Raw genomic sequence first — 27,450 nt, forward strand, 5'->3', positions numbered from 1 at the left:
CTATAGCACTTGGAGATGGGTTTGAAAAAAGATATATAATTATTCACAGTAAACATCAATTAGAACCTGTGAAGATCTGAGATTTGAAGATGTGTCTTAATTAGTATTTTACACCTCTCAAAGTAGCACAAAACAATAGCTCTATGAACAATAGTTCATATGAATTGTAGTTTATGATAACCTGTACGTTCAGTTTGCTAGATTCTTAGCCATACTGCCAATATCAATTAACCATGTAAATAATGGCCACCACAATTCCTTTTTTTAACAATACTAATCCTCTTCTTCTCTGACTGATGTCCTTATCCATCCTTTCAGTTTCAAACAACTGGTACATCAGCAAAGGCTGAGAAATGGTGATATTTTTCTTCTTTTACGGCAAAATTATTTCACTCGGACCATTGGTAAAAAGCTATGGGCAATAGAACTGGTAAATAAGAATTTATTGTCCACTATTGACGTCCCTCTTTCCATTTTCTATATTGCAGCCGCATTAGGTAGTGGGTAATTGTTTCGAATCCAAATAAATATATACAGAAAGACTAATTTGCTTTTCTCTTAGGAAATTATACAATAGCTGAACAAGAGGAGCTGATTTTCCAAATGTCTCATCTTACCTTTGGTTGTATCAACAATTTCTTTGGCTGGACAAAACATAGCCATAATGGATTGGCTTCCAGCATATGAAATGTTTACATCCATCTTCTTCTAATGGCCCAACAGATGTATGAAGCGGTCCATGGCCTCCTATATCATTTTGCCACAGGCAATCCTCTCTGCAGCATGTGTTGTATTCATCTCTGCCCGTCTTAGATCCATAAGGATATTATCCCTCCAGCATGATCTGGGGTTTCTTCTAGGTTAGGTTCTGCATTGTGCATTTTTATAAGCTTCTAAGGCCCTTGCAATTTAACATCCTAATGGGGTAAACAATTCATTTTAGCCTCTGTTACCACATGAAGCTGGAGAGACATGAATTCTTGAAATTCCTGTATAATAACTCTGCATTCCAGCATAGACACCAAGTTTCATCTTCCTTCATCAAGTCAAGAATATTTCTCACCCAAAAAAGTTGACCATTTATGCTACAGACTTGTTGAGTGCCCATGTTTTGCATACATGAGTCACTATTGGCCTCGTAAGGAATTAGTTAAGCTTTATGTTGTAAATACAGCTTAGTAACCTATATCTAATGAGTTTAGACAGGAAAAAACATGTTGTTTTGGTTGCTGCTATTTGTATCTTATTTCAGCTTCCTTTTCCATCTATTCAAAATTTGTAGGTCCTAATTCCAGGAAGCTTGGAACCATAAAAGTTTAGTTTCCCAATTTAACTTGTGAGCCCACATAATTTTTCCTAATACACAAAAACTTTGTTGTGTATTAACTTAAGGTAAATTTAAGACCTATTACTTTGGCTTTCTGCTCAATCAAGATGAAACCTTCTGCAAATACATCTTGGGATATACCGATAATGGCAATACCTTCTGCATATGCTAGGATTTGTAGAATTCTGAGACATATTGTATTACCTTGGTCCAGTTCTGATCTGCCAATAATTTTATGAAGAACTAGATCAAATCGTAGTGGTGCCAATGTATCACCCTGCCTTAGCCCCATTTTCACACTAAATGTACCACTACTCATTCTGTTTATTTGGACTAGGTAGCTATCCCCTTCCATAGTACACCTAGTTACTCTAATACATTTTATTCGGATACCCATTTTTTTCATTGCACAATAGATAACGTATCACCAGGAGTCTGTCAGTCAGATTCCTTGACTTTTACCTGCCCCTTAAATAAGGAAATTTTTATTTATTGACATTTACAACAGTATATAAAATACAACAAGCAAATTTGAAGTAAGATCATAATGATATGATACAGCATGTAGAGAAACTACCCAGTAGTAGAACTCTAAAAACATTTTACAATATAAGGTCACGAGGCCATCTTCTAAATAAGGAAATTAAAAAAAAAAAAATTGAAAGATAAAAAAACCTTTTACTACAATATTCAAAATGTTAACTAATAGATTGTCAATATTTAATTTTAATTACAAATTTTATCTAGAAAAATATTACATATTTAAATCTTTAAATTAATACAAGCATTTTGATATATACCTTAAAAAAAGTAATATTATAAAATAATATATATTTTGTTATGTATTTTAGAAAACAATGGTAATAATGTGACAGCTGGAAAAACATTGTTAACCATAAAAACTTCATCATTTTGGGTCATGTTCATTCTCTTTATATACAGGATCTCCAAAACAGGGATAATCTATGGATGGTCTTAGAGGAAATATAACCCCTACCACTGCTACCTATGAAAAGTTTTAGGTTCATTATTTTGTAAGAAAGTACTGTTTCTAGACCAATTGTAGGAGGTGGATCAATATCATGCTCAACCCCCAGCTTTTCTCATAATTACAGGTATCCACATTATAGAAGCTGGATTTGTCCTAAAAGGGTATCTTGACCCTAAGGTGGTCAACAAAATAACTAATTATCTGCCACATCCGAATCCTGGACCAGAAGGTAGATAGGAAGCACAAAGCCTTATTCACTTATCTAATTTAAACTTTATTCTTCTTTTGAACCTTCAAATATATAGGGTCTCCCCCCCCCCAAAATGACAACCCCTGATAGTTTTACAGGAAATATACAATGTTGAACAAAAAATTTCATAAGAACACTGACTAGTAAATGAAGACTAAAGAATTAGAAGTCATGAAGAATTAGATTTGATATCATAAAAGAAAAATAAAATAGCATCTTGAAGATTAACACAGGATCATTGGTTAATTGTCAGAGCTACTGGAAACAGCATTTCACAATTTACTTTCCTGAACGAATTCGCTCCTGTGTTTCTTGGTTTTTAGAATTTTTATTTTTTACAAAACCAATTTAGCTAAAATAATAAGTTATTTTACAATTTGATGTTCATCAGTCATTCTGATGTCTTGTGTTTAGTCTATTGAACTGTTATTGTTCCCATCCGATGGCAAATTAATTTTTTTTTTTTTTTTTTTTTTATTTATTTATTTAATGAGTCACTTCTTTATTAATTACCAAAAAGAGTGGAATAACTGGTCAAGACTTCATATGCTAATCTATGTTCCTGGGAACTATTTTGTTCTTTATTACATTTCCTTTTAAACTACCATTGGTTATCCTAGTTTGTTACCCTATGGATTGGAAGTCCCAATGATAATTATGCCAATAACTTCAATAAAATCTTCCTTTTAATCTATTTCATTTGTAGGCATTATGAATAGGTAAAACCTTGATAGCATATAAATACATCTTATTTATTGTTTCTAATTTGTTTAAATAATTTTTTTTAACAATCCTTTACATTTATATGTACATTTTCCTGAAGATAGTAATAACAACAACTAATTCTGAAACGTTGGAATCAAAGAAATATAAAAATAAAATAAAGGTTTCACAAACAGGAGGGGTTGGGCCGCCCGTAGCTCAGTGGTTAAGACACAGTCTTACCAATGTGATGTCTATTGGCGGTGCCGGTTCGAATCCGGCCTGGGACGTTGACTTTTTTCATTGAGTGGTGGTCCCACAAAATGAAGAACTTTGACCCCCAACCATGGTCAGGCCGAAAAAAAAACAGGAGGGGCAAGAATAAATTATACTTATTTTATTAGTAAAAGAAAATTTTGTAAGTCTTCCAGTTGTAGAATTTGGTTCATTTTAGAATAATCTTTTAATCTGGAAATTGATTCTTTTAAATAATTTAAATTTAAATCTAAATCCTAAATGAATCAATAGTCATAAAATCCATAAAGTCAAGAATGATTAACATACACATAAAGCCTATAACACTTTATAAAATTTGTTGCCCAATTCAATAATATATCAAAGTTATAAAAATGGATAGTAAATGAAAATTAAAAAAAATGGTTTGGAAATTCCCTTAAAAAAATCTAAAAATGCACCTAATTTGTGCACTTAATTTCCCAAAAGAACCAGAGTAATTTTGAGGGAAGTTGTATCAAGATTGAATCCCAATTTGTCAATTGATTGAAAATTTGTCTTTCCTGAGAGATCAAGTTGTTTGCTGATTAATTTAATTGTCTCTGTTACCCTTGAAGTGGGTTTCTTTGGTCAAGATTTTGGTCTTTTTTAGATATTCTACATTTCTTTTATGCTCAAACAGGAGTTAGAAAAGTGAAATTTATATATCTGCTTCATTAGAGTACGAATAAAAAAAAAGAAGCCATTTTTTATAAAATATTTTTTTAATGAAACAAAGTGAATGGTAAATAAATTTATTATGAACACGTGATGCAGTTCATATATATAAAATGATTTGAAATCACAGTTGGTTGAAAATTTTTGAAAATCAAAGAATAAACAAAAAAGTGGGAGACTTGGTACCACATATAAGAACAGATTTACTGAAGCAAAATATCCCCACAGTCTGGTACAAAGTAACCCAAATTACTTTTTCAGAAATCACGACTAAGAAAGAAATTAATCATTAAAACTAATATTAGATTCCTAAAAACAGACAGAATTTGAATAATTTAGAGATCACAGACACCTTTATAATATAATTATTATTTTCAATGAAAAGAAGTAATCCAGTAGTAAAAGATTGACAAATTTTGTTTGACAGAGAATAAAAGAAGGAGAAAGAAAAATATAAGATAAGTTATGATTATTTTTATGCTTACAAATTGGCAGGTAAGCTTATCCTCTTCCCCCTCCAATCTTTACACTGTCACTGGTCGGTCAAATTAGCAACACAAAACTTTTGATATCATTGGAGCAATGTTTTCTTTAAAGGAGCCAAGTATTTCACTTTAAAGGCACCTAATTTTTTCCTTGATAGTTTGTTCTTTGTGAAGTTGTTTCTAATTTATTTATATATAAGTAGATGGTCAGGGTTGCGGTCAAATAAAAGAAGAACTAGTTTAGAACTAAGAAACCTAGTTTAGAAGAAATAGTTTAAAACTATTTGTTCTTCTTTTTTTTACCGCAACCCTGACCATCTACTTATATTTAAATCTTTACGGTCAACTATATATACATATATCTAATTTATTAATCTTTTTATTTATTTCACAGTTTATATAGGGAAAACTTTTAAGCTTAAGAAGCTTTGATTGAGGTATTTAAAATGTGGAGTGATTAAAGAATGCAAAGCATATTTATATTTTTTCAAAAATTAAATGTTTAGAAGTTTACATTTTTTTTTTGTTTTTACGAATTTCACATTTTTTAAAAATACTTCCGAAATAACAACAATATTTATGAAAATATATTAGAATTTATACAACATAAAAAATTGAATAATATTTATTACTATTATGTTTGTTATAATTTTTTATGATCAACTTTATTTGTAAAGAAATTTCCCAAATAGCTAATTGTTATTAATACATTATTATCTCAGATTAAGAATCTTTAAACATCATTATCACACATAAGCAGGGTAGTTTATCATATAAATTATCTAATTACTCACAAAATTCAAATGTTACTTCATTATTACTGTTCTCTGTTTACATTTGTGATTTTGAAACCATTATACCTGAAATATATTCGTGCAATAATCATATCTCTTAACTTCATTCATAACCAATTTTCATCCAACTACAATACTAAGATTTAAATTTCTAGTTAAAATTATGTTTAACTATGAAAGATAATAAATAGACAGTTAAAAGTGAGACCATTTCCTATAAAATGAAGAAAAATAAACAAATTTGAAGATTAATATATTACAGCAATGACCAATAGGTATAATGAAAATAATTAATTTTGAGTTCAAAAACTGGAGGGCATTCCATAAAATGGAACCAATAACAGATCTTTTTAAATAAACCATTTAATCATTTCACTAAAATAAAAAAATAAAATAATACCTGAGCACATAAGAATAGCTCATCTTTATGAGCAACGGTTTCACTGTCAAACACATGCTGTTTGAATCGTACATCCATTATCTAAAAGAGATCCTCTTTCCATTTCACTCAATTCAGCTCTCGCACTAAACGTAGGTAAACTTAAAGTAGAGCAAGTTCGCTGCCTACACATATAAGGGATATCACCAGGAGAATGATTTTCTTTATCCTATAAACAAAACCATAGTTGTTTTTCATAAAAAAAAAAAAAAAGAAAAAAAAGGAAAAAAAAGATTAAATTAGACATAGAACATACAGTAAAAATTAATCAATGAAGAAAAAAAAGGCAAGAAGTGCAGTTAGGAAAGAAACATTGAATGAAGTATTATACTGCTTTAATTTAAATTTTATGTCTGCTGATGTTTCGGCACTAAGTTAGTAGGCCTTCTTCAGGATGACTCAATGAGAGAATGAGTAACTCATTCTTTCTTGACCCCACATATATCAGCAATACATCAAACTTAATAAAAATTAATATTTATGACATAATAACTATGTTATTAACTGAGGCACTGCTTTCAAATAAAAATAAACATTCACAAAAAATAAATAAATAAAAGGTTAGAAAAGTTGATAGAATTACTACTCTAATACAAGGTGAAAAAAAGAGATGAGAATGGCTGTTAGTAAATAATTTCACACTTTAAAAGAAAAATAATATTTTGACCCTTTTCTTTGTATCCTTTATAAATTTATATGAGAAGATAGTTGGGGCCTCGGTCATTGAGGAAAACAAATAAATAAAAACTTAGTTATTAGTGTCGACATTTCGCATGTTCTATGTTTTTAGTTATGTATATAGCATCTGTTATTTTTAGTTTAATTAACTGTTTCTAATATTTGTGGGTTTTAAAATCAAAATTGTTTTATGCAATGTAGGGCCAGTGCTAAAGTGTTTATCTTTTTAACATTTTTACTATTTCCTTTCTGTTGCTCAATTCTGGTTTATTTTGGTTAATTTTTTTGAGGTTTCTCAAATATAAACACCTTCACAATTAATCTTATATATGACATTGTGTTTATAATTTTTTACTATTTTGTCTTTTATATTAATCAAGTGATTTCCTAATTTATTGTTGTTATATAATCCTAAGTTTAGATTAGTTTGGTCATAATTTATGAATGTTAGTTTTAATTTTGTCTATCTGTATTCATTTACAGTATACATAATTGATTTTAAAGTATTGATAAATTTTATTTATATTGTCATTTTGTACTATTTTGCCCTAGATATCTGCATTATCTAATTTGTCTATTATCTTCATTGCTATAAAAAAACAAATTTCAATAAAAAATTATTAGGTTTTATTATTACCTTAAACACTTGCCCATATTATTAGTAAAATCATTAATAATATTAATAATTGTTGCGGCCAACAAATGGTCCACAAATCGATTACATGAACATATGAATTTTATTACGACAAAAAACAAAACAACTAATCCCTGTTGTTATTGTTTATATGGAATATAAACAGATTACTGAATAATACATATCGTCTCCACACTACGCACTCATAGTTGCTACCATTATGGCCATCTCCGTCGTCTTCATCATTTTAGCCAAGGCGGGCGGACTACTTCAGCTCATCCTCCAAGAGGACAGGGCGGGTGAATGTACGTCCTTTTGTCGATCTACCTCCACGAGAACATCCACTCAGGACAACAACCACAACTTTCTTGTGGGGGTTCTTGATCACTAATCAAAATTTTCAGTTTAACCTTAATAGAATGACTGACATATAACAATGAAGTTTTTACAAATAATGATGTAATTACAAAGAGAGCAGAGCGTCAAGTACCAAATGGTTTATCCTATGACAGTCTCAGGCAGAGCGTCAAGTACCATTCAGCTTATCTCTTGCCACGTACGGGCAGAGTAAGGCGTTCAAACTATTTAGTCTACCAAAGATATCTAAAACTATGGCTAGATTCTTTGCTTCCACAGTTTTCTAAGATTATTTCAACTGCAGAAGGAGATGTGATTTAGTTTTTAATTCAGTATACCATTGACTTTGAAACCGATCACACAATCTTTCACTCCAGAGTTTAGTGTTTCATCAGTTCTAAAAATTGTTTTTGTGAATGAAAAATTGAAGAAGAAAACAAGGTACCACAACCCAGATTATGGCGTCAGCTTATGTATCCCATGTTTTAAAATCTATCATACACTGACTAATTACTAACAAGGTACATATAAAACACTTTTTTTTACAAGCCGAAGTATTTCTGAACATGAAAAAACTAGACATTTTTTGGACTAGAATTTGTAATTTTGAAAGAGTTAATACACTATGACTACAGAAACTGTAAATGGAGAGTGGTAATTTGGAAATAACTAAAGAGGATACGTTCAAAGGTAGCAAAAGAAAAAAATATATAATAAAAGCAATTTAATGAGATTTTATTAACAATAGTAATAATTATTATCAGGCTTAGGCAATAGTTAAATTTTTTTTTTCTTAAATGGTTTTTGATGAATACTTTGCTGTGGAATTAGCAATTTACTTTTCAAAAAAGAAAACTTCTTTCTATGGATGCAGAAGAAATACACTCTTTTTACTACTACCCGTTCTACATTTACTCGAAATAATTGTGAAAAATGACAAGAAGAAGCAATAAAACATAAGATTCAGCACATACCATCTGAAAGTGCCTTTTATCAAAAGTCACAATAGGTCGAGTAATAGGGTGGTGCTTTGTCAAAGAATTTTTGGCCTAGCAGCATTTAAACTTATTCATTTAAAAATATTACCACACTTATTTGTTTGCTATGAAAGGAAACTGAAAAATAAATACATATTGTATTGAAAATATAAAAAAATATCATTTGGGTTCTGCAAACAAATGAAAAAATAATAAACTTGGAAGTTTCATCTCACCACAGTTTTTATACAACAGAACTGAAAACTCTTCATAAAAATGTTTATTATAATTATTAGAGGTGGGCATAGTTAAGGGTCATCGAATTCAACCAAAATTTGTTGGTGATTTTACATCAAAATATGGGACAAGTACCCAGGGGATTAGTTCCAATGGGTCGTATGAGCCAAGAAAATGATGGTTTTTCACTCCTATAATCCTGCATTTATAAAAAACACATATACATATATATTTTTTTTTTTTTGAAAAATAAGTAAAAATATGCTTGAAAGATTTTACTGAGCTTACACCAATAAAAGGTCCAGAACATATTTTTGCTTCAAATAAAATAGGCTGAAAAATGAAATTTTTTTTGTCCTAAACTTTTTCCTATCTCACTCCTAAACAGGAGTAGGTCCATTTTTTCAAAAAATGTGTAAGTGTTTCATCTACACTGTCAGGTGGTTCATCCTCTAAGCAATACTAAAGCTCTTTTGTTAAAACACAGGCAACATGTAGCTCCTTTACAAATGGGCCATATCCAGTGGAGCCAATCACAGGAGAGTATTTGAAACACATGAAAAACTTCAGTAAACCTTCAGTTAAGTGTTTGACCCAATCTTTTCAAATGTTTATAGTGTCGAGAAAATGTATATGCCAAATGGTACAGTACATACAATGTCTTATATTTAAAAGTCAATTTGACTTTTAAATATAAGACATTGTATTTATAATTGTAAATATATGCAATTGGTTACAAGAGGTCAAATTAAGCATATATATATACTTTATTTTTGTCAAAAGGAGGGAAAACTTGTGTTTTCAATGGTGCAAAAATAAATGTATTTAGGCAAAGTAAGCAAAAGTAATGAAGGTATCAAATTGAACAAGGAAAATTTTGAACAGCAAATGAGAAAAAATTAATTTTTTTTATTTTGTTGGATATTTAGATAAGGTTTGTTGGGGGAGCTAAGTCAATTTTCCAGCAATTTGAACTCCAGTATATTTTTTTAGATTATGGTTCTTTTATTTTGGAAAAATTAACTAAAACTTCTTATCAACTTTATAACTCGAATATACTTATAACCAGATCTAAAAGTTTTGGTACCAATGGACAGTTGGAGTTTCCCTTTTTTAGATGATAAAAATAAAGCACTTATTCCCTGGACTCAAAGGCTATGAAAAGCCACTCAAATATATTTAAAATATCATAAATACATTGCCTTATATTTTAAAGTCTAATGGACTTTTGTGTCATTTTATATATCCTAACATCTTGATACTAAAAAAATTTGAAGTTGATGGGTTGTTTCCAAAGGAGCTACGAAAGGTCTTCTTGATTTTTGGAAAATTTAAGGTTTTTAAGAGATATCACTTTGTAATCTCAAAAGGTATGTATTTTCTGTAAGTATTATATGTATAATGCAGGAAAATTTGGAACAGCTACTGAAATACAGGGTCAAGAATATTACCAAAAATCTAAAAAAAAAAAGATAAAAAGTTGTTTTTTAATTAAATTAACCATAGTTAAATAGTTTTTTTTTTAAAGCAGAGCTAGTACTGCCATGTGTAAAATGGCATGTTTATATCATATGGTGTGGCAGGAAAATTCTCTGTGCTTGTACAAAAAGATTGTTCATGCATGCTTGTCAATGTATTCACACCTCAAATTAGGCGTTTGATCTTCCAGCTAACAGCCCTGAAGAAGGCTAGAAACTCTAGCCGAAACGTTGGTACATTAAAATAAGTTAATCGTACTTATTTGTGTTTTTCATTGACCGCACCCCCAACCATCTTCTCCTCACTCAAAAGGTATGGTTTATTTGGTTTTTGGATATACTGCTTGCCCTTCTTGTGACAAATCTTTTAGTTTTTTACCCTAATTAATAAGTTTTTAGCTCTCTTGATTTTGAATTTTAAAAAAAAATACTAAAAGTCCTTTTTTTGGGCTTCTCTACATTAATTCTCTTCAGTCCATTTTATGCAAGTGGTTGTCATTACTAATTTTTAAATGTTGACTATCGACTAGATACTTGTAGTTTACATTCTTGCCAACTATGGATTAACTTATAGTTTTTATACTTGAGATATTCATAAGGTTATGATGAATTTTTACATACTGTGAAATACATTAAATTAAAAAACCATGAATAACTCTTAGTTAGCATCCTTGGAACTAAATTATCTTAGTCAGCTATTGATGTTTTTAAGTGCATTAAATTTTCTGTAAGTATTATATGTATAATGCAGGAAAATTTGGAACAGCTACTGAAATACAGGGTCAAGAATATTACCAAAAATCTAAAAAAAAAAAAGATAAAAAGTTGTTTTTTAATTAAATTAACCATAGTTAAATAGTTTTTTTTTTAAAGCAGAGCTAGTACTGGCATGTGTAAAATGGCATGTTTATATCATATGGTGTGGCAGGAAAATTCTCTGTGCTTGTACAAAAAGATTGTTCATGCATGCTTGTCAATGTATTCACACCTCAACTTTTTATATAGAATAAAGCGTTTAATTTATATTTATTGATAAATATGCCATACATCCAATACTGACTTTAAAAAAAAAGAAGCCAAATTTAAATTAAAAAAGGAATAATTGACCCAGATTAATTACAAATATATTCACCTTGTCATAAATCAAATACCTGCTTAGAAGGACCACAACAAGTCGAAAAGGTACACGGTTTATCTGTTTTGGGGCAGTCTAAAACACAGTCACCTGAAGACCTTTCAATGGGGTTTTCCGAAATCTGAAAAAAAATAAAAATAGAAATTAATGTCTAAAATTATATTAAAAAACAAAAGAAAGTGATATAATAATGGGTAGCAAATAAAAAATAAAAATAGTGTATTGGAAAAAACACATGGGAATACATAGAAAGATTGATTGGAATTTTCATTCAACTTTACTTTAAAACTAAACAATGGGTAGAGGATCACAATTATATTATTCACAACTGGTACTTTATTCTAAGATTGATATTTTTTCTTCTTCCAGCAGTTTAACTCGGAAAGCTGTTAGGAATTAAAAAATGTACAGCGTCCAACAGCATCAGCTGGGGTGAACTAGTATAGAATAAAATATGAAATTTCTCAGAAGTGAATAATACAACATGAGGAATACTATAAAAAAACAACAAAAATAACAAGAATGAACAGAGGAATATAAACATTTATAAGGTTTAGGTCTGTAGTAAATAATATTTCATCTTTATTTCAACACATGATCTTTAATTAATGTCTAAAGTTGTAATTGGATGGTATGAGTACGCCAAATGCTTCTCAATACTCTTGAAAACTCCATAGGACAGCTGGTACCCTGGACAGGGTAGATAGTATCCATGTGGGCAGGGCAAAACTTCTGGCAGTCATTGTTGGAAAAAACATGTCACAACAATTTGTAATAGGATTCAAACCAATAAATCCTAGGCGTGGACGTTGTGAATAGTAAAGAAATTCCACAACTATAGTTTGATAAGTGTTAATGCTTCAACTAAGGTATCAGAAGATGAGCTTAAGAATTCAATGATCACCTAGAAAGGAGCCATAATACATAACCTTTTTATGATGTAAAGATAGTGGTCAGTGATTCTAATGCCCAAGTTGATAAGGAAAGGATCTATCAACCTACTATAGATCGATTTAGTTAGTATGAAATCGTAAATGTTTTTCTCATAAATAAATTCACTTGGATATATGGCAGAAGTTTAAAAATAAACAACAAATAACAACTAGACAACTAGCAGATAGAATGTATCGCTGTCTCAGTTGAACAGTGTAATATCTCAAACAATGGTTATTTTGAGATATGCATGTAATCTTAGCAATAAGAGTAAGATCTATACAGTTCAAAACTGTAATATCGTTACATATTTTTTAAAATTATATTTTATGACATATGTTTTACTATGATTCTATGTTTAACTGTACAGATCTTACACTCATTGCTAAGCATACTTAAAAATAACTATTTTTTGAGATGTCACACAGTTGAAGTGGGACAGCGATATGCTCATGAGAGCAAGACATGTGCTATGAAATAGTAATTAGAATAAGCTAGAACACATTATAAAAACCATTGTACAAAAGATTGCATAAAAGGTTGGACTAACAACTTTGTAATAAATTATACCAATACCCAAAGCAAAATGAATGTTTTAGTAATTATTTGTCATGGACACAAACACAGATCTTTCCTAATTTTTCACAGCTTTCATGCAGGATTTCACAGTATATAGAGGGGTTAATGCTAATTCAAACACTAAAATCCATTAATAAAACTAATTGATTTATTAGTCTGATTGATTGTTAAATTAATATCCTTTATTTAAATAATTCAGGTGTTATGAAATAATAATTAGAATAAGCTAGAAAAGATTCTAAAAACAACTGTATAACAGATTATATAAAAGGTAGTACTAAAAACTTTGTAATAAATTATACCGATAGCAGAAAAAAAGTGAGTGTTTTTGCAATTATTAGCCATGGACACAAACACATATATTTTGATATTAAGATTTGTGGTAAAGGTAACAGGACTATTTAAGAAGAATCGGAGGAGGGTCTCCTAGGCAGGTTCCTCTCGCAAAACAACAGAAGGTCGACAGGATGTTGAAAGAAGGGAACTGTGGTTCGACAGTGTGAAGAAGTTCAGATAACAAGGCTGGACAACAACAACAATCAACCTCAACGCCCTCAGAGCTGGTAGGTTGGGAATAGTTTGTTTATAAAACTGTGAAATACCTATCAATGGAACAGAGAAAACAAGTGAAGGAACTGCTAAACAAATTTCAGCTGGTCTTTTTATACTACGACAACAATATAGGGCAGATGAAAGTGATACAACATAAAATTAATACTGGGGAATATCAGCTGACCAAGCAGCCACCTAGGAGGGTTTCTCTCGCAAAATAACAGAAGGGCAACAGGATATTGAAAGAAATAGAAATTGAAAGAATTCAAGATCTTGAGAAAACCAAAGCCGTGAGAACGTGGCTGGTCCCAAAATAGAAACAAGAAGCTTCGTAGGGCTTTGTAAGTAATATAGGAGATCCATCCAAGGATTTGCTGACATAGCTCAACCACTTCATTAACAACCTGAGAAGGAACAACATTTTGAGAGGAGTGATAAGTGTCCAGAAGCCTTTGACCAACTTAAAGAAGTATTGTGATCAGTTCCCATTTTTGCATTTCCAGAACGGGAGTTACAGTTCGTAGACACTAATGCTAGAAATGTTACAATTGGAGGGGTATTATCACAGATTCAAGAGGGAGAGGAACGAGTCATCGGATAATTCTCAAAGGCACTTTCCAAACTGGAATAGAATTACTGTGTGACAAGAAGAAAACTCTTCACAATCGTTAAGACTCTTTAAGAGCACTTACACCTGTTAGGACAGAACAACCTTACCCTCTCCAAACAGATAATGCTTCTTTGAAATGGCTCTTAAATTTTAAAAACCTTGAAGGGCAGAGGCTCGATTGATCGAAAGACTCCATGATTACTAATTCAGTATCAAACATCAGAAAGATTGATTGCATGTCAATGCTGATGCTCTTTCAAGAGATCATGTCATTATGGACACCAAGACATTGTGGAATGGACAGCAAGCACTGCAGTAAAGCCAAAGGGAAAGAGAGGGTGCAATGCATGAAGCCTTGTCATCCAACCAGTGGACAAATCAACCTCTTCAGAAATTAGAAAAGACCAGCTCAAGGACAAGGATATTGGATCGATTCTGAGGTTCAAGAAAGAAGAATGCAACCCAGAGTGAAAAAACATTTCAGAGAAGAGGGAGGCTCTAAAGTGTAATTGGGTGCAGTTGGATTCTCTGGTTGTAGAAAAAGGTTTGTTGAATATCACTTGGGAGAGTATGAATGGGAAGGAGAAGTGGATGCAGATAGTCAAACCAGCATCGAGGAGGCAGAAGGTACTCAACGAGATTTATAGTGCCACTTAAGGATGTAATTTTGGATTAACAAAGACATTAGAGAAGTTGTGGTGGAGGTTCTAATAGGTAGCCTACCACCATGATGAGACTGATTTGTGTTTGAGATGCGCAAAGTGTGCAGCCAGAAAAAGACTTGAGACTAGGGCTCGAGGGCCCATGAAGCAGTATAACGTAGGACCCCCTTTCAAGAAAATTGCCTTTGGCATAATCAGACCCTTTCCACTTTCTAAGAGGAGAAATCAGTAAATTGCTGGAGGCTAATTTAGCAAGTGGACAGAAGCCTAGGCTCAAACAGGAAGCATCAACAGTTGACGAAGTCCTGATGGAAAACATATTTAGTTGGTGCATTCCACAATCCTGCCAGAAAGAGAGGAAGATCTCTTAAGCTCCAGAATAATAGGGAAGATCCATAGTGACCAAAACCAATGACCTTGTCTGTTGGATACAACGGACACCAAGAGCCTTTGTATCCATTTGAGTCCAGTGAGAAAATTGCTCATCATGATTGACTTCTGTCCTATGCAATATCTGAGGAAGGCACTGTTCAGGACGATCGGTATTAAGAAGGGGCAATGTAGGGAATCAATTTGATTGGTCCTTTCAAGAACAATGTTTTGTGAGTGTGAACAAAGGTCACCGGAGTGCAGTAAATATATTTTAAGATAATTGTGATTGTTTCTTCAGTGGTAGTAAAAAAAATTGTTTTGGCTCCCTGTTTTAATTCCTTGGCCCGGATAGCATGCTACAGTATTGATAAATTTAATACAATGGTTAAATAATTGATGATATGATAATAGAAATAGTTATTAAAAATATAAGTGTGTTTTTCATATCCCATCCCCATTGGATTGTACTCACTATATTGCATTTCAATCCTGAAATTTAAATAAACAAGTATATAACATATACCAAAATTAAGAAACTCACATCAACTTCAATAAACTCAGGTTGAATTGTTGTTGAATGTATACCCTCATTATGGAAAAATTCTTTCACTTTTTCAGCAATCTTCATGTATTCAGAGAGATTTTTGCATCTGAAATCATATTATAATAAAATTACTGATGATTCATAGAAATAAAATACTTATTTCCTAAACACTTTACGACAAAAACAAAAATAAACAGGATCCTCAAATAATGGGTAATTTTCAGACTCCAATTTTCTAAATAAGAAAAATCTTATCTACAAATCAGGTAAGCTCTAGGCTAAAATCCATAATCAAACAAAATTTGAACCAAAAATTTACCCTTAAAATTTTAAGTAGAAATATTATATCAAAATCACAAAGGCCTTTTTCAAAAATAGGTAAAAACATGAAAAAATGATGATATAAAGCTTCATGTCTGGCAAATCATTTTTAGCAAAAAAAAGTTGCTGTAATATCCCAGACATGTATATATATATTTCACTTTTTCCCATCTCAAATATTTAATTTCAGTTTCATACAATTTTTTGTTTTAGTGTAAGGCTGTTCACAGATACAGATCATTTTGCGAGATTTGGACTCAGGGGTCTTAAAACATGTAATTCTGTAAAAAAAAAACACAGATTCAAAATTCGTTATGATCATAAAACTTCCTCTAACTATATATTTAATACTTCCAGAAATTTTTATGAAGATAGTATATTGGTTAGTCCAATCCAAGGTGATAACTATTTTTACAAGAACCAGAGCAGTCATTGTAAAAAATTTATTTGATTTTTAAACTGTGCATAAATTCCTAGAACAATTTGCATCTACCGACCATACCATGGTACTAAATAAAATCATTGAGTGAACATACAGGTCTTTTGTGGCCATTTAAGTGTTGTAGTTCAAAGAATTTTATGCTTACTAAAAACAAAAAAAAAAAAAAGGTTTTATGATTATTTCATTTTCTCGTAACCACACTATAACAATAACAAAGGGAGTAACTGGGCTAGATATTCATTTTCTCTTTGAGAAAAATTTGTAACATTGAAAAAATATTAGTACTACAAGTACTTTATTAAAAGATACTAAACACATTTTAAGCACAAAAAGTACCACATATCACTACAAGAAACCAAATAATATTAAACAGCAGTTTATAAATTTGGTTAAAATTAAGTGATAATTAAAAAAACAACCTTTAGCATAAAATCAAAAATGATTTAAAATTTAAAAATTTTTAATAAAATTACCTAATATGTGCTGAAGCAATTATTCTATCACCAGCCAATTGCCATATATGAAATTCATGGACTGCTAAAACACCCTCAACTTTATCTAACAACTTTTTTTTTATCATATCCACCTCTATATGGGTTGGAACTGTCTGAAGCAATATCAATGAAGAATCTCTTAACAATGGCCAGAGTGAATGAAGAATTATTATAACCATCAATATACTAAGGGCTGGATCCATGTAATAACGATATTTCCAATCCGTTAACCAAACAATCTAAAATCAGTTACAAAACAATGAAATGAAAAAATTATACAATCATAAAAATTAATATGATAAAAAAGTAATAAAAACTAAAGGTGACTACATCAACAATGAATAAACCGACAAACAAAAATAAACATTAACACATTTAAAGTTAAAAAAAAAAAATCCTATCCATCACTAATTATGAAACAATGTATATCTATATCACTATGTCAAACTAATTCTAGATTAAGTAAAAGAATAGTAAAATGAAACACTTACTTGCTTACTTGTGTAACTAAATTAATACATATTTATAGAAAATTAATTATGGCATTATAAAAATTATATATTTTTAAAGTATAATCACTAAATGTGCAACAAAGATTAAAATTAATGATTTGATTATATAATTATATTCCGTGAAAGCACAACTTAAAAAAAAAGAGAAGGAATAAGATCTGACATACATAAACTGCAGTAAAATACTGGCTTTATTGTGTTCCGTACATAACTTTGTATACATTCAATCAGCTGATCCCCTCAGTCAGCTGACATTGAAATAACAGCTGACTCAGACCATAACTCCCCCCCCCCAACAGTTTATGGACGATCCTCGTAAACTCATACTACACAATATTACAACATAGTGTTACGGCGGGTAAGAGTTCAAAAGGAACCTTTACTAGTCCAACCGTGAAAAGAAAAGAATAGCCGAATTTTGTTATTTTTGTATTTTTAAATACGTAAACATAATAAAAGGAACACAAAATATATTAAAATATACAAACTATAAAAAAAACAAAAAAACTTAAAACTATTACAAAATTACATGAATTGAACGAAAGAGAGAAGAAAAAAAGTTTTATATCACAGGTGATTAATGGGGTCCTGGTTATGGTTGTTGTTCTGAGTGGATGTTCTGGTGGAGGTAGATCGACGTACATCCGGCCACCTTGTCCTCTTGGAGGATGAGTCGAAGTAGTCTGCCCGCCGTGGCTAAAATAATTTAAGCTGGCGCAGATGACCAGAATGCTGGCAACTACGAGTATGTAGTGAGAAGACAATGGAGATGATATGTGTGTGCACACTGAGACGGTTAGATTTCATCTGTCTATTTTCAGTATAAAAAACAACAGAGAGTAGTTGTTTTGTTTTTTGACTTAATAAAAATTGTTGCAGCTGATGCAAATACTGCATTCTCCATCTTTGCCAACAGTATTGATAGATTTGCTTCACTACAGGCCATCGCTTCAGTAGATTGATGTTCTCATCCATAACATCTTCTGGCGTGGCAAGGAGTGGTCTACTTAATGCTGTCGGGTTCATTGGTCAAGGGAGTAAGAAGTCAATAATTAAGAATGGCTTGAATGATTGTAAAAAGTGAGCTTGCCTCAGGTCGAGCAGGGTCATGACTGTATCAGAATTGGAACAAGCAGCGTAATAAAAGAGCACACCATTCCACCTGCTTAAATTTTCAATTTATCTAGTATCAGAGAAATTAGGTATTTGGTATTCAGAGAAATAAGGTATTTGATACCACAGGGAATGCTGCCCAGAGAAAACAACGCAAATTATGGAAAAGCACGAGGGGTAAGACAAGATATGAACATATGAGGATATGTGATCAACTGATGAATGACTTGAGTGGTTAGAATGACGGAAGTGATGGAAAGAGGGCAAACTTTATGCGGAACTTTATTCCGATGAACATTGCAACCTTCGCATAACCATTTAGGAAAAGTATTGGCTTCCTATGTTTCCCTGGTTATGATGACCGAGTTGGGCGGTTACAATGCAAATGAGCAATGTGTTTGCCACTTAACTGAAGGAAATATATGAGTTTCTTTTTCACCTGCAGGGCCTCTTCGAGAGTTACGTAGTGAACAGGAGAAAGGCGGTAATTCATTGAGTACCTCCTGGAGGTAAGGTGCGGCAGTGCATCATCTTGTGGATGATGAAGTCCTGACGCAATTTCGTTGGTATGGTAAAGATCTGGTTGGTTATTTTGGTTACAACCCTCCAGCTTCAGATCTGCTGCTCTCACGATTCCGTTACTGGCCATATTTTTATAAAATGAAAGGAGACGACAAATCAAAACAAAAAAAATTCTTCTTACAAACGAAAATTATTCTGGTATCTAAAGGTCCTGGGTTTCAGTACCACTTAAGTATCGGCGAAAGAAAAACTTAAAAAAAAGAGAAGAAGGAATACCATATGACATACATGCTTGAACTGCTGTAAAATACTGGCTTTATTGGGTTCAGTACATCTCTTTATATACGTTCAATCAGCTGATCCCCTCAGTCAACTGACATAGAAATAATAGCTGCCTTTGACCGTAACTTATAAATATAAATAATAAACATTCAACTTTTTTTAACAGCTCTTGCTTAATTTTCTATTGGTCTTATATAAATTCACTCTATATCTTTAGGTCAAATAAATACACAGCAAGCCATTTTGGTTTTTGATCTTTTAAATTGCTTTAAAAAAAAATTAAAATTATTACAGCATTTATGTATAGAGTATTTTATTATAATTTTTTGTGCCTAAAGTAAACAAATATTTAACTAAAGGTTTTTAACAAATATTTGGGTCGGTGATGTTTCTGATAAACAAAAACCGGTGATGAGCTATATTTCTTCTAATCAAGCTTGAGCTTGAAATAATATTTTGAAATTCTTTGTTAGGACAGGTCCAGAAGCATGAAATAAATTTCATTATTACATTTTTTGCCAGAAGCAGACAGAGATTTTTCTCTTTTTATGAAATTCTTTTTCCTTTTCTACCACCACTCAACTTTATTCTTTCCTCCTTTTAATCATTGTGAAACCTTTGACTGGTATGTCAGCAAATAGCCATTAAATAAAAACACAGAATTATAATGAGAACTATATACCTAATAAGAATGAGATCGACATACATAGATTTCACATTTAGAGTACACTCACACCAAGGTCGCCAAGCCCATCCAGTAACATCTAATCTGTCTAGCTTAACTTAAACTAGATGGATTAGACATGGCCGGACCAAGTTGATGTCCTTTGTATGAGAGCACACTTACCACTAACTAAGTCATTAGTGTGCATGCACTGTTCAGTCAACACAAGAACAATCTATAAAACTAGATCACAAAAACCATTGAATCTTTTTGTATATTTGACTGATCAAATAGAAAGTTTTGCAGAACCTTCTTGAACTGATAAGTAATAAACTAAAATGTTTTCCTTTTCCAGAATGATATCATGGACCCTCATAACAGCCACATCCTCAATTTATCTCTAACCACTAATAAATAAACAAATATATATACAAACAAAATTGAAGAATCAGTATAATAGAAAAAAAACTTACAGAAGCAGATAAAACAACTATGACGGAACCCAATGCATCAGCCATTACATGCAGAAATACTCCTTGCATGTTCATTTGTGCTGGATTATCATGGTAATGTGAACGGTCAATGGAGTTAATACTTTTTTTTCGATTGTCAGATTCAAATATTTCATCATTTTCATTATCATCAGTAGCACTGACAGATACCATATGAGTCAGTCTTGAAGTAGACCTCACGACTGGCCCATGAGAATGGCCATGATGTGCTCCATGTTCTAAAATATGCCATTATTTTCATTAAACATCATATTTCATTTCACTTAGAGCAGTAAATATGAAAAGTTAAATAATTATATCATCTAACCAACTTTTTGTAATTTCGAAGATGTTTTTTCATTGTTTAATTGATAAACAAATGTAGATTTTACATAATATACCATGAATCAAAAGCAATAATAAATTTATTATTTCTACATATTCAAATGTTTGGTCATTCCCTTTATAGTTATTTCTGATACAGATAACTTTTATAAAGGATTACATTATATGTGTACAAATGATCTTTAAATTTTTAATAGTAGACCAGACATTAGTTATTTTATTTTATTACCAAGTTAATAGTAACATCAGAAAAACTACTTAAAAAATTTTGTATTTCGTAAGAAAACAAAAAAAATGACAGAGAGAACAACATTAGAAATATCAGCGGTCAAGGTGTTTCTCATGACAAGACCCGAAATCTGATAAAAGAAATTTCCATTGAAGGTTAGATAGAATTGATTGAAGTAGAACTCAGTCCACTTTGTCTTATTAAGATTATTACTCTACCCTTGAAGAAACCCATCTATCCCTACCTCTTCCCCCGAAAAATAAAAATAAAGACACATACACAGATTAAATGCAAATTATAATTTAAGAAGTACTCAGAAAATTTTAAAACAAATGAATAAAAACTTACGATGGAATAGCAGTAAACCGACAATGTTCACAAGAAGTCCAAGAGATCCAACCAAAACAATGAGTTTAGGTTCTCGAATAGCCTCCACTTCTAAAAACCTACAAATAGACCATGTTAAGACTATAGAACATAAAAATAAGATAAGAGGCAAAATTTGAAATTATTGACTAACCTTAATTATAATCATAACAAAATCCATAATAATACATTGTTTAAAACTAAAGGCAGATATCAAAGTCATATATTATAACACAAAAAATAAACCTAATACAAAAAACTTAAGAATCAAATGATAATTTTATTTAAACATTGAAAATAATTGTTTTAGTTTTTTAATTAAATTATACATTATAAATATATCCCTGCTGACCGGACATGGAGCCTACCAATACCGCTTCAAACTGGACAACACCACAGAATGCCCTGGATGTCAGACAGTCGAGGAAACCGCGGAGCACGTGTTTTTCACTTGCATTCGCTTTGCGGCAGAAAGAAGTGAATTGGAGAGTGTGTGGAGGAATAAACAGGTATAGGGTGGTGGTTTTAGTGTGTAAAAATCCCACACACGGATAGGTACGGGCATATCCACGTCTTTAAAAGATTGCCACTGACCCTCGTAAAAGGAAAAAAAACACACACACACACACACATTAAAATACCCAGGGTGGACCAAAACTTGATTCAAATCCAGGCGTGACGGTTCCTAGAATAGGTAGCGTACTGGTCAGTGTCTGTTCCTCAGGCTTAGGTTAGAGGTGGGTGTTTCAAAACCTGGCAGGAGGTATAAAATGGGAAAAATAAAAATTTTGTGATGGATAATTAAAATACAACAACTTATGAAAATTAATGTCAATTGCGCTATGGTGCAGGGGCACACAACCACAGGACCGGCGTCAGCAGGGAATGCGAAAGCGGGTTCCCTGGCGTCGTCATCATACGACCGCAGTGCTGCAATGGTGGGAGGCTTGGCTGTTGTAGCATCTAATCCACAAGATTAACCACAACAGAAGTGATGCAGAATCTTGGGAGCAAGATAAAAGAGCTACTCTCCTTTATTCGCTCCAAGAACAATGTACACGGCAAGATAAGAAGTTATGCCTGTGAAATTCAGCTATACTTCAAAAAGTTGGAAACAGCTGCATTCCCTATCGAAACAGCAGATGGCCGCACCCAAACTAAGGAGATAAGTCCACCGAGAAAAAAACGCAGTTAAAATCGAGGGGATAGTTACCACACTTTCTTTGGTGGGCGATAAAAACCGCCCAACCCAATGTAAAAGTTGTGCACCAAAACATAGAACACCCTCAGGGATCGGCAGCTCAATGTGGAACCACAGCAGGAGCCATGGTAGGAAGTTCGAAAAAGATCCAGGAAGAAACCACGCCCCAAGCCTCCGAGGCCCGCTGCCGTGATTGTAAAAATATCAGATAGCTAGTCCTACGCAAATGTCCTGCGAGAGGTAAGAGAAGATCCGGCAATGGTGGAGATGGTCTCTTCAATCACCAAGGTCCGGAAAATTAAAAAAGGTGACCTGCTACTCCAATTGGACCGGAAGAAAGACCAATCTCTTGCTGCACTAAAAAGCTCAATGGAGGGAGTGCTTGGTGAAGGGGCGGAAGTCCGAACTTGGATGGAGGAGTTCCTTTTCGAGCTGTGAGATTTGGATGCTCTCACCACAAAAGAGGAGGTTGCTGAGGCCTTAAAACCTCTCCTGGGTGAAGATTCAGTGCCCACCACAGCAGTGAAATCTATCTGTCAAGCATATGGAGGTACACAAACAGAGGTTATTTCACTTCCGGTTCTCCAAGCTAGAAAGGTTATGGCTCAAGGAAAGGTTCAAGTAGGCCTTGTTGTTAGCCGTATATGTGAAAGACTTAAAGTTCTAAAGTGTTTCCGTTGCTGGGAGTACGGACAAATAACCCGGAATTGTGTTGGAAAGGATAGGACCTCTCTATGTCGAAACTGCGGTAAAGCGGGTCACAAAGCTACTGACTGTGACCAGAAACCGTAATGCACATTATGCGCTGGAAATGGAGATGCTGACCATCCCAGCGGAAGTAGTAAGAGTCCAGCTTTCTGTTTAGCATTGAGAACAATGATGCAAATCCAACAACATCGCAGATGGGAATACTTCAACTGAATTTGAACCATCGTGGAGCTGCACAGGATCTCCTTTACCAAACAGTATGGCAACAGCACATTGACGTCGCTATACTCTGCAAACAACATAAAAATCTAGATGGCAACTCGTGAGTATCTGATGTCAGTGGTAAAGCTGCTATTTGGGCCTGTAATTCCCAATCTATTCAGGAAGTGAATACTATATCGCACTCCAGCTTTGTATGGGCAAAGATCCATAACGTGTACATCTTTAGCTGCTAAGCCTATCCCAGCATCACAATAGAAGACTTAACAAATTTGCTGGATTGCATTGTCTTAGAGGCTAGTTGCCATAAACCAGCTATCATAGCAGGTGATTTCAAAGCAAGGGCAACCGGAGGGAGCGGACATGGAGCCTACCAGTACCGCTTCAAACTGGACAACATCACAGAATGCCCTGGATGTCAAACAGTCGAGGAAAACGCGGAGCACGTGTTTTTCACTTGCATTCGTTTTGCAGCAGAAAGAAGTGAATTGGAGAGAGTGTGTAGAGGACGAATCACACCAGAGAACGTGGTGAGCTATATGCTACTCTCAGACCAGCTCTGGAACGCAGTGAAGAGATTCACCACAGTCGTCCTCATGAGGTTGAGAGAGGAAGAGAGGGCTAGAAGACAAGACGCATAGAAATGTGAAAACCATGCGAAGAAAGCGAGGTGGCACTCAGCCATTTCTCTCCATGAAGTAATGCCTAACGGCAGTCCCGTGGAGAGGGATAAACAGGTGTAGGGCGATGGTTTTAGTGTGTAAAAATCCCACACAGGGATAGGTATGGCCTATCCGTGTCTTTTGAAGATTTCCACCAACCCTCATAAAAAAAAAAAAAAACACGCACACACACACCTGTGGAACTCCTGGTGGAAGAAAGAAGCAGGTACTATGGAAGACTCTCTCATGTTTCCAGAGAAGAGCGGAAAATTACCATCGATCAGTGGCAACAGTGAAGAGATTCACCACAGTTATCCTTAAGAGGTTGAGAGCAGAAGAGAGGGCAAGGAGGCAATGAAAACGATGCGAAGAAAATAATGAGGTGGTACTCCACCATTTCCCTTCATGAAATAATGGCTAGTAACGGTTAGGTGGAGAGGAAGGAACAGGTGTAGGGAGGTGGCTTTAGTGGGTAAGAATCCCACACACAGTATGGGTGGCTTCAGTATGGATATGTTCGGGCCGGGCCTATCCGTGTATTTTGAATATTTCTACCAACCCTCATAAAAAAAAAAAAGAAAAGATTATTCATCGCTGGAATGATTAATCTAAAATCATTTAAGAAATAAAAACCATTACTGTGGTTTGTCAGGTAGCAATGCTACTTACAAACCTGTAGACATGAGTTCAATTTTTCATATCCCAATAATCGTTGGATAAACCTTTTAGTTTTAAATAAGCTATCCAAGGAAATTTTAATTTCTAAATAAACTAGAACCATAGCGACACCGGTAAGTACTACCAAAGTGTTAATAGAAGCAAGAAATCATTCAAACAAATTTCTTTGAAATCTAAGGATGAATAGTGAGCTCTCTTATCTTAACAACAAACTTGCCTACCAGAGAGAAGATTTTTCAAGAAGCTACTGAATGGTCAAAACATAGAAAGACAGACAGAGCTACAGTTCTTACATAATGAAACAAATAACATAGAGCCACCAGGTAAAGACAAGTTCACACACATCTTAAAAAGACAAAAAAATAACAAGCTTTCAGAGATTAATGGTCTTACTAACATATACAGTAGTAGACTGACCAAGTAATGATAGTACATAAACTTACCAATCTACCACACTTTGTTAATAAGCATTTGGAATGAGATTATGCATCTGATTGGAAGAACACTGTTATCTGTCACACATAAAAATGGGTAACCTGTTGAAGTGCTAAGCCTATCAAGATGTTATACTCCCTTGTGCTTACAAAATCCTACACAAAATTTTGCTACATAGGCTTTAATTGTTTGTAGAAAGAACCAGATAACTACCATTATAGATTTAAACATGATGAATTAACAATAGATCAGAATTTCCGGAAAGAGGATATGATAACCAGATTAAAACAGATGGCATTTTAGATGAGGCTGCAGTAAAAAAACAGGGTCCGGCGGTCAGTGGAAAAAAAAAATACATGGCAACCCACGAGATCTCATGATCTCAAAATAGAATCAGATTAGATTTTGGATCCTATAACTTTGAAAAGGTCTCAGAATTACATACATATCTAGATTTTCAGAAAACCAGCAATGATTGAATGGATGTTAAAATAAGCAAGAGGATTATTGTTTTCAACAGTTGCAATTATAGATTAAGTGAGAAGATACTAAGCGAAAAATTATACTACAATCATCCTATACAAAATGCTCATCCAACAGGTTTGGACTTAAGCACCCAAGATATTATGAGATATTAACTGACTAGTCTCCGCAGGCAGTTCACTGTTAGTTCTTCTCCATGTGTTAAGGCTCTGATTCCAGATTGCTCCTGTAATTGTAAGGAGGACTTCCAATTCAAATATTTCAATTCTGCTTTCTAGGGTACCTGTTATAGACCAGGTCTCGTAGCCATGTATCAGAGCTGGGTTTATCATGGCATTGTACACGCTTAGTTTAAGATTTTTTGGGATTTCAATATTCTTTACAGAAAGAAGGCTCTGTTTACATGTTCAGACTTGTTGTACACTGGTCTATCTCAGTCCGTTGATTATATATACAAAAGTTACAATCAGCTGTAACTGCGAGATCAGCTACTCGATGTCTATATAAGCGGATGAAGTCCATCAATAAAGTTAGTTATGAACAAGCCATCAAGTGTGTTGTATCAAATACCCCTTTTCCTTTTTTTATCATTTCAATCTGGAACAGTCTTACTTTATACATATACATACATACATACATATATATATATATATATATATATATATATATATATATATATATATATATACAACAGGTTTATAAATATGAAGCCAGACTTCATGATACCTCATATCATACCTAGTTTACCGTATTAAAATACATTTCTGACTTCTTGATGGATCTTTACAGGGTGTAACTTAGGCTTTGATTAATTAAGACATACATTCGATCTTATTCCAAGACAGGAGCCTATCACTCATTTTAGCTCTAAACATCGACTCTGAGGCTGAAGATAACAATTTTAATAAAGATACACTCCAAGATTTACTGTAGTCCATTAAATAAATATATCAAAATATAATTGAAAGAATTCAGGGTTATAGCTGATGATGAATTAATTCCATATTATCGTATTAGAAGAAAAAAAGGCTTCAGGTCTCGAAATCCACCAACAAAATCATCAGTTACTGTTGACCATGAGGTACTCAAAGAGAACATAGGGCTTCTACACGATATGGAAATGACAGTTACAAGTGAAAAGAAACTGTTTTTATGAGACCATATAATTAAACCGCAAATAATAAAAACAGCTGAATTTTTAACAAAAAACAAAATGTAAATATGTTATAAATAAAAAATTTAAATAAGTGTACATTTTTTTTTTTTTAACACTCCATCTAGTGATCTACTGAAATTGGCAAGATATTGTACATGATATTTTGTCATAAAATTTTATACACGTAAAAAATTTCTTTTTTCATTTCTGTGTGATTAAGGATCCAACTGAGTGGAACATATCAAATATATTTTTAAAAAATCAGTGTATCTATTAGTTAAGGATTAAATCTTTTACTGACCTTTTTATAGCCTCAACAGATATACTGAAGCACATAGCAGCCAGGAATACAGCATTCACCAATGCACCAAGCACTTCTGCACGTGCCCACCCAAATGTATTCTTTGACCACTTTTTTGGTGACATCTATAAAACAATAC

General features: G+C 32.8%; 1 protein-coding gene across 2 annotated transcripts in view; it reads right to left on the reverse strand.

The window, feature by feature from the left end:
* ZnT63C (zinc transporter 63C) overlaps positions 1–27,450 on the reverse strand; it is a 46,099-nt gene that overhangs the window by 10,040 nt on the left and 8,609 nt on the right. Inside the window, exons 3-10 of one of the 2 annotated variants that reach the window (XR_010842637.1) lie at positions 27,312–27,436; positions 21,451–21,548; positions 20,511–20,767; positions 16,924–17,183; positions 15,685–15,793; positions 11,452–11,556; positions 5,901–6,108; positions 5,501–5,566 (exon numbers count right to left, since the gene is read on the reverse strand). Coding sequence is in view for 1 of the 2 variants with exons in the window: in XM_014432072.3 (XP_014287558.1) it covers positions 5,947–6,108; positions 11,452–11,556; positions 15,685–15,793; positions 16,924–17,183; positions 20,511–20,767; positions 21,451–21,548; positions 27,312–27,436 (1,116 nt within the window). In the remaining variant the exon portion in view is untranslated. The remainder of the gene's footprint in view (positions 1–5,500; positions 5,567–5,900; positions 6,109–11,451; positions 11,557–15,684; positions 15,794–16,923; positions 17,184–20,510; positions 20,768–21,450; positions 21,549–27,311; positions 27,437–27,450) is intronic. The other variant, XM_014432072.3, reaches the window with a different exon arrangement.

This window comes from Halyomorpha halys, unplaced genomic scaffold (assembly GCF_000696795.3).
Source record: "Halyomorpha halys isolate HHAL.00 unplaced genomic scaffold, Hhal_1.1 Scaffold1024.1, whole genome shotgun sequence".
Classification (NCBI taxonomy): domain Eukaryota; kingdom Metazoa; phylum Arthropoda; class Insecta; order Hemiptera; family Pentatomidae; genus Halyomorpha; species Halyomorpha halys.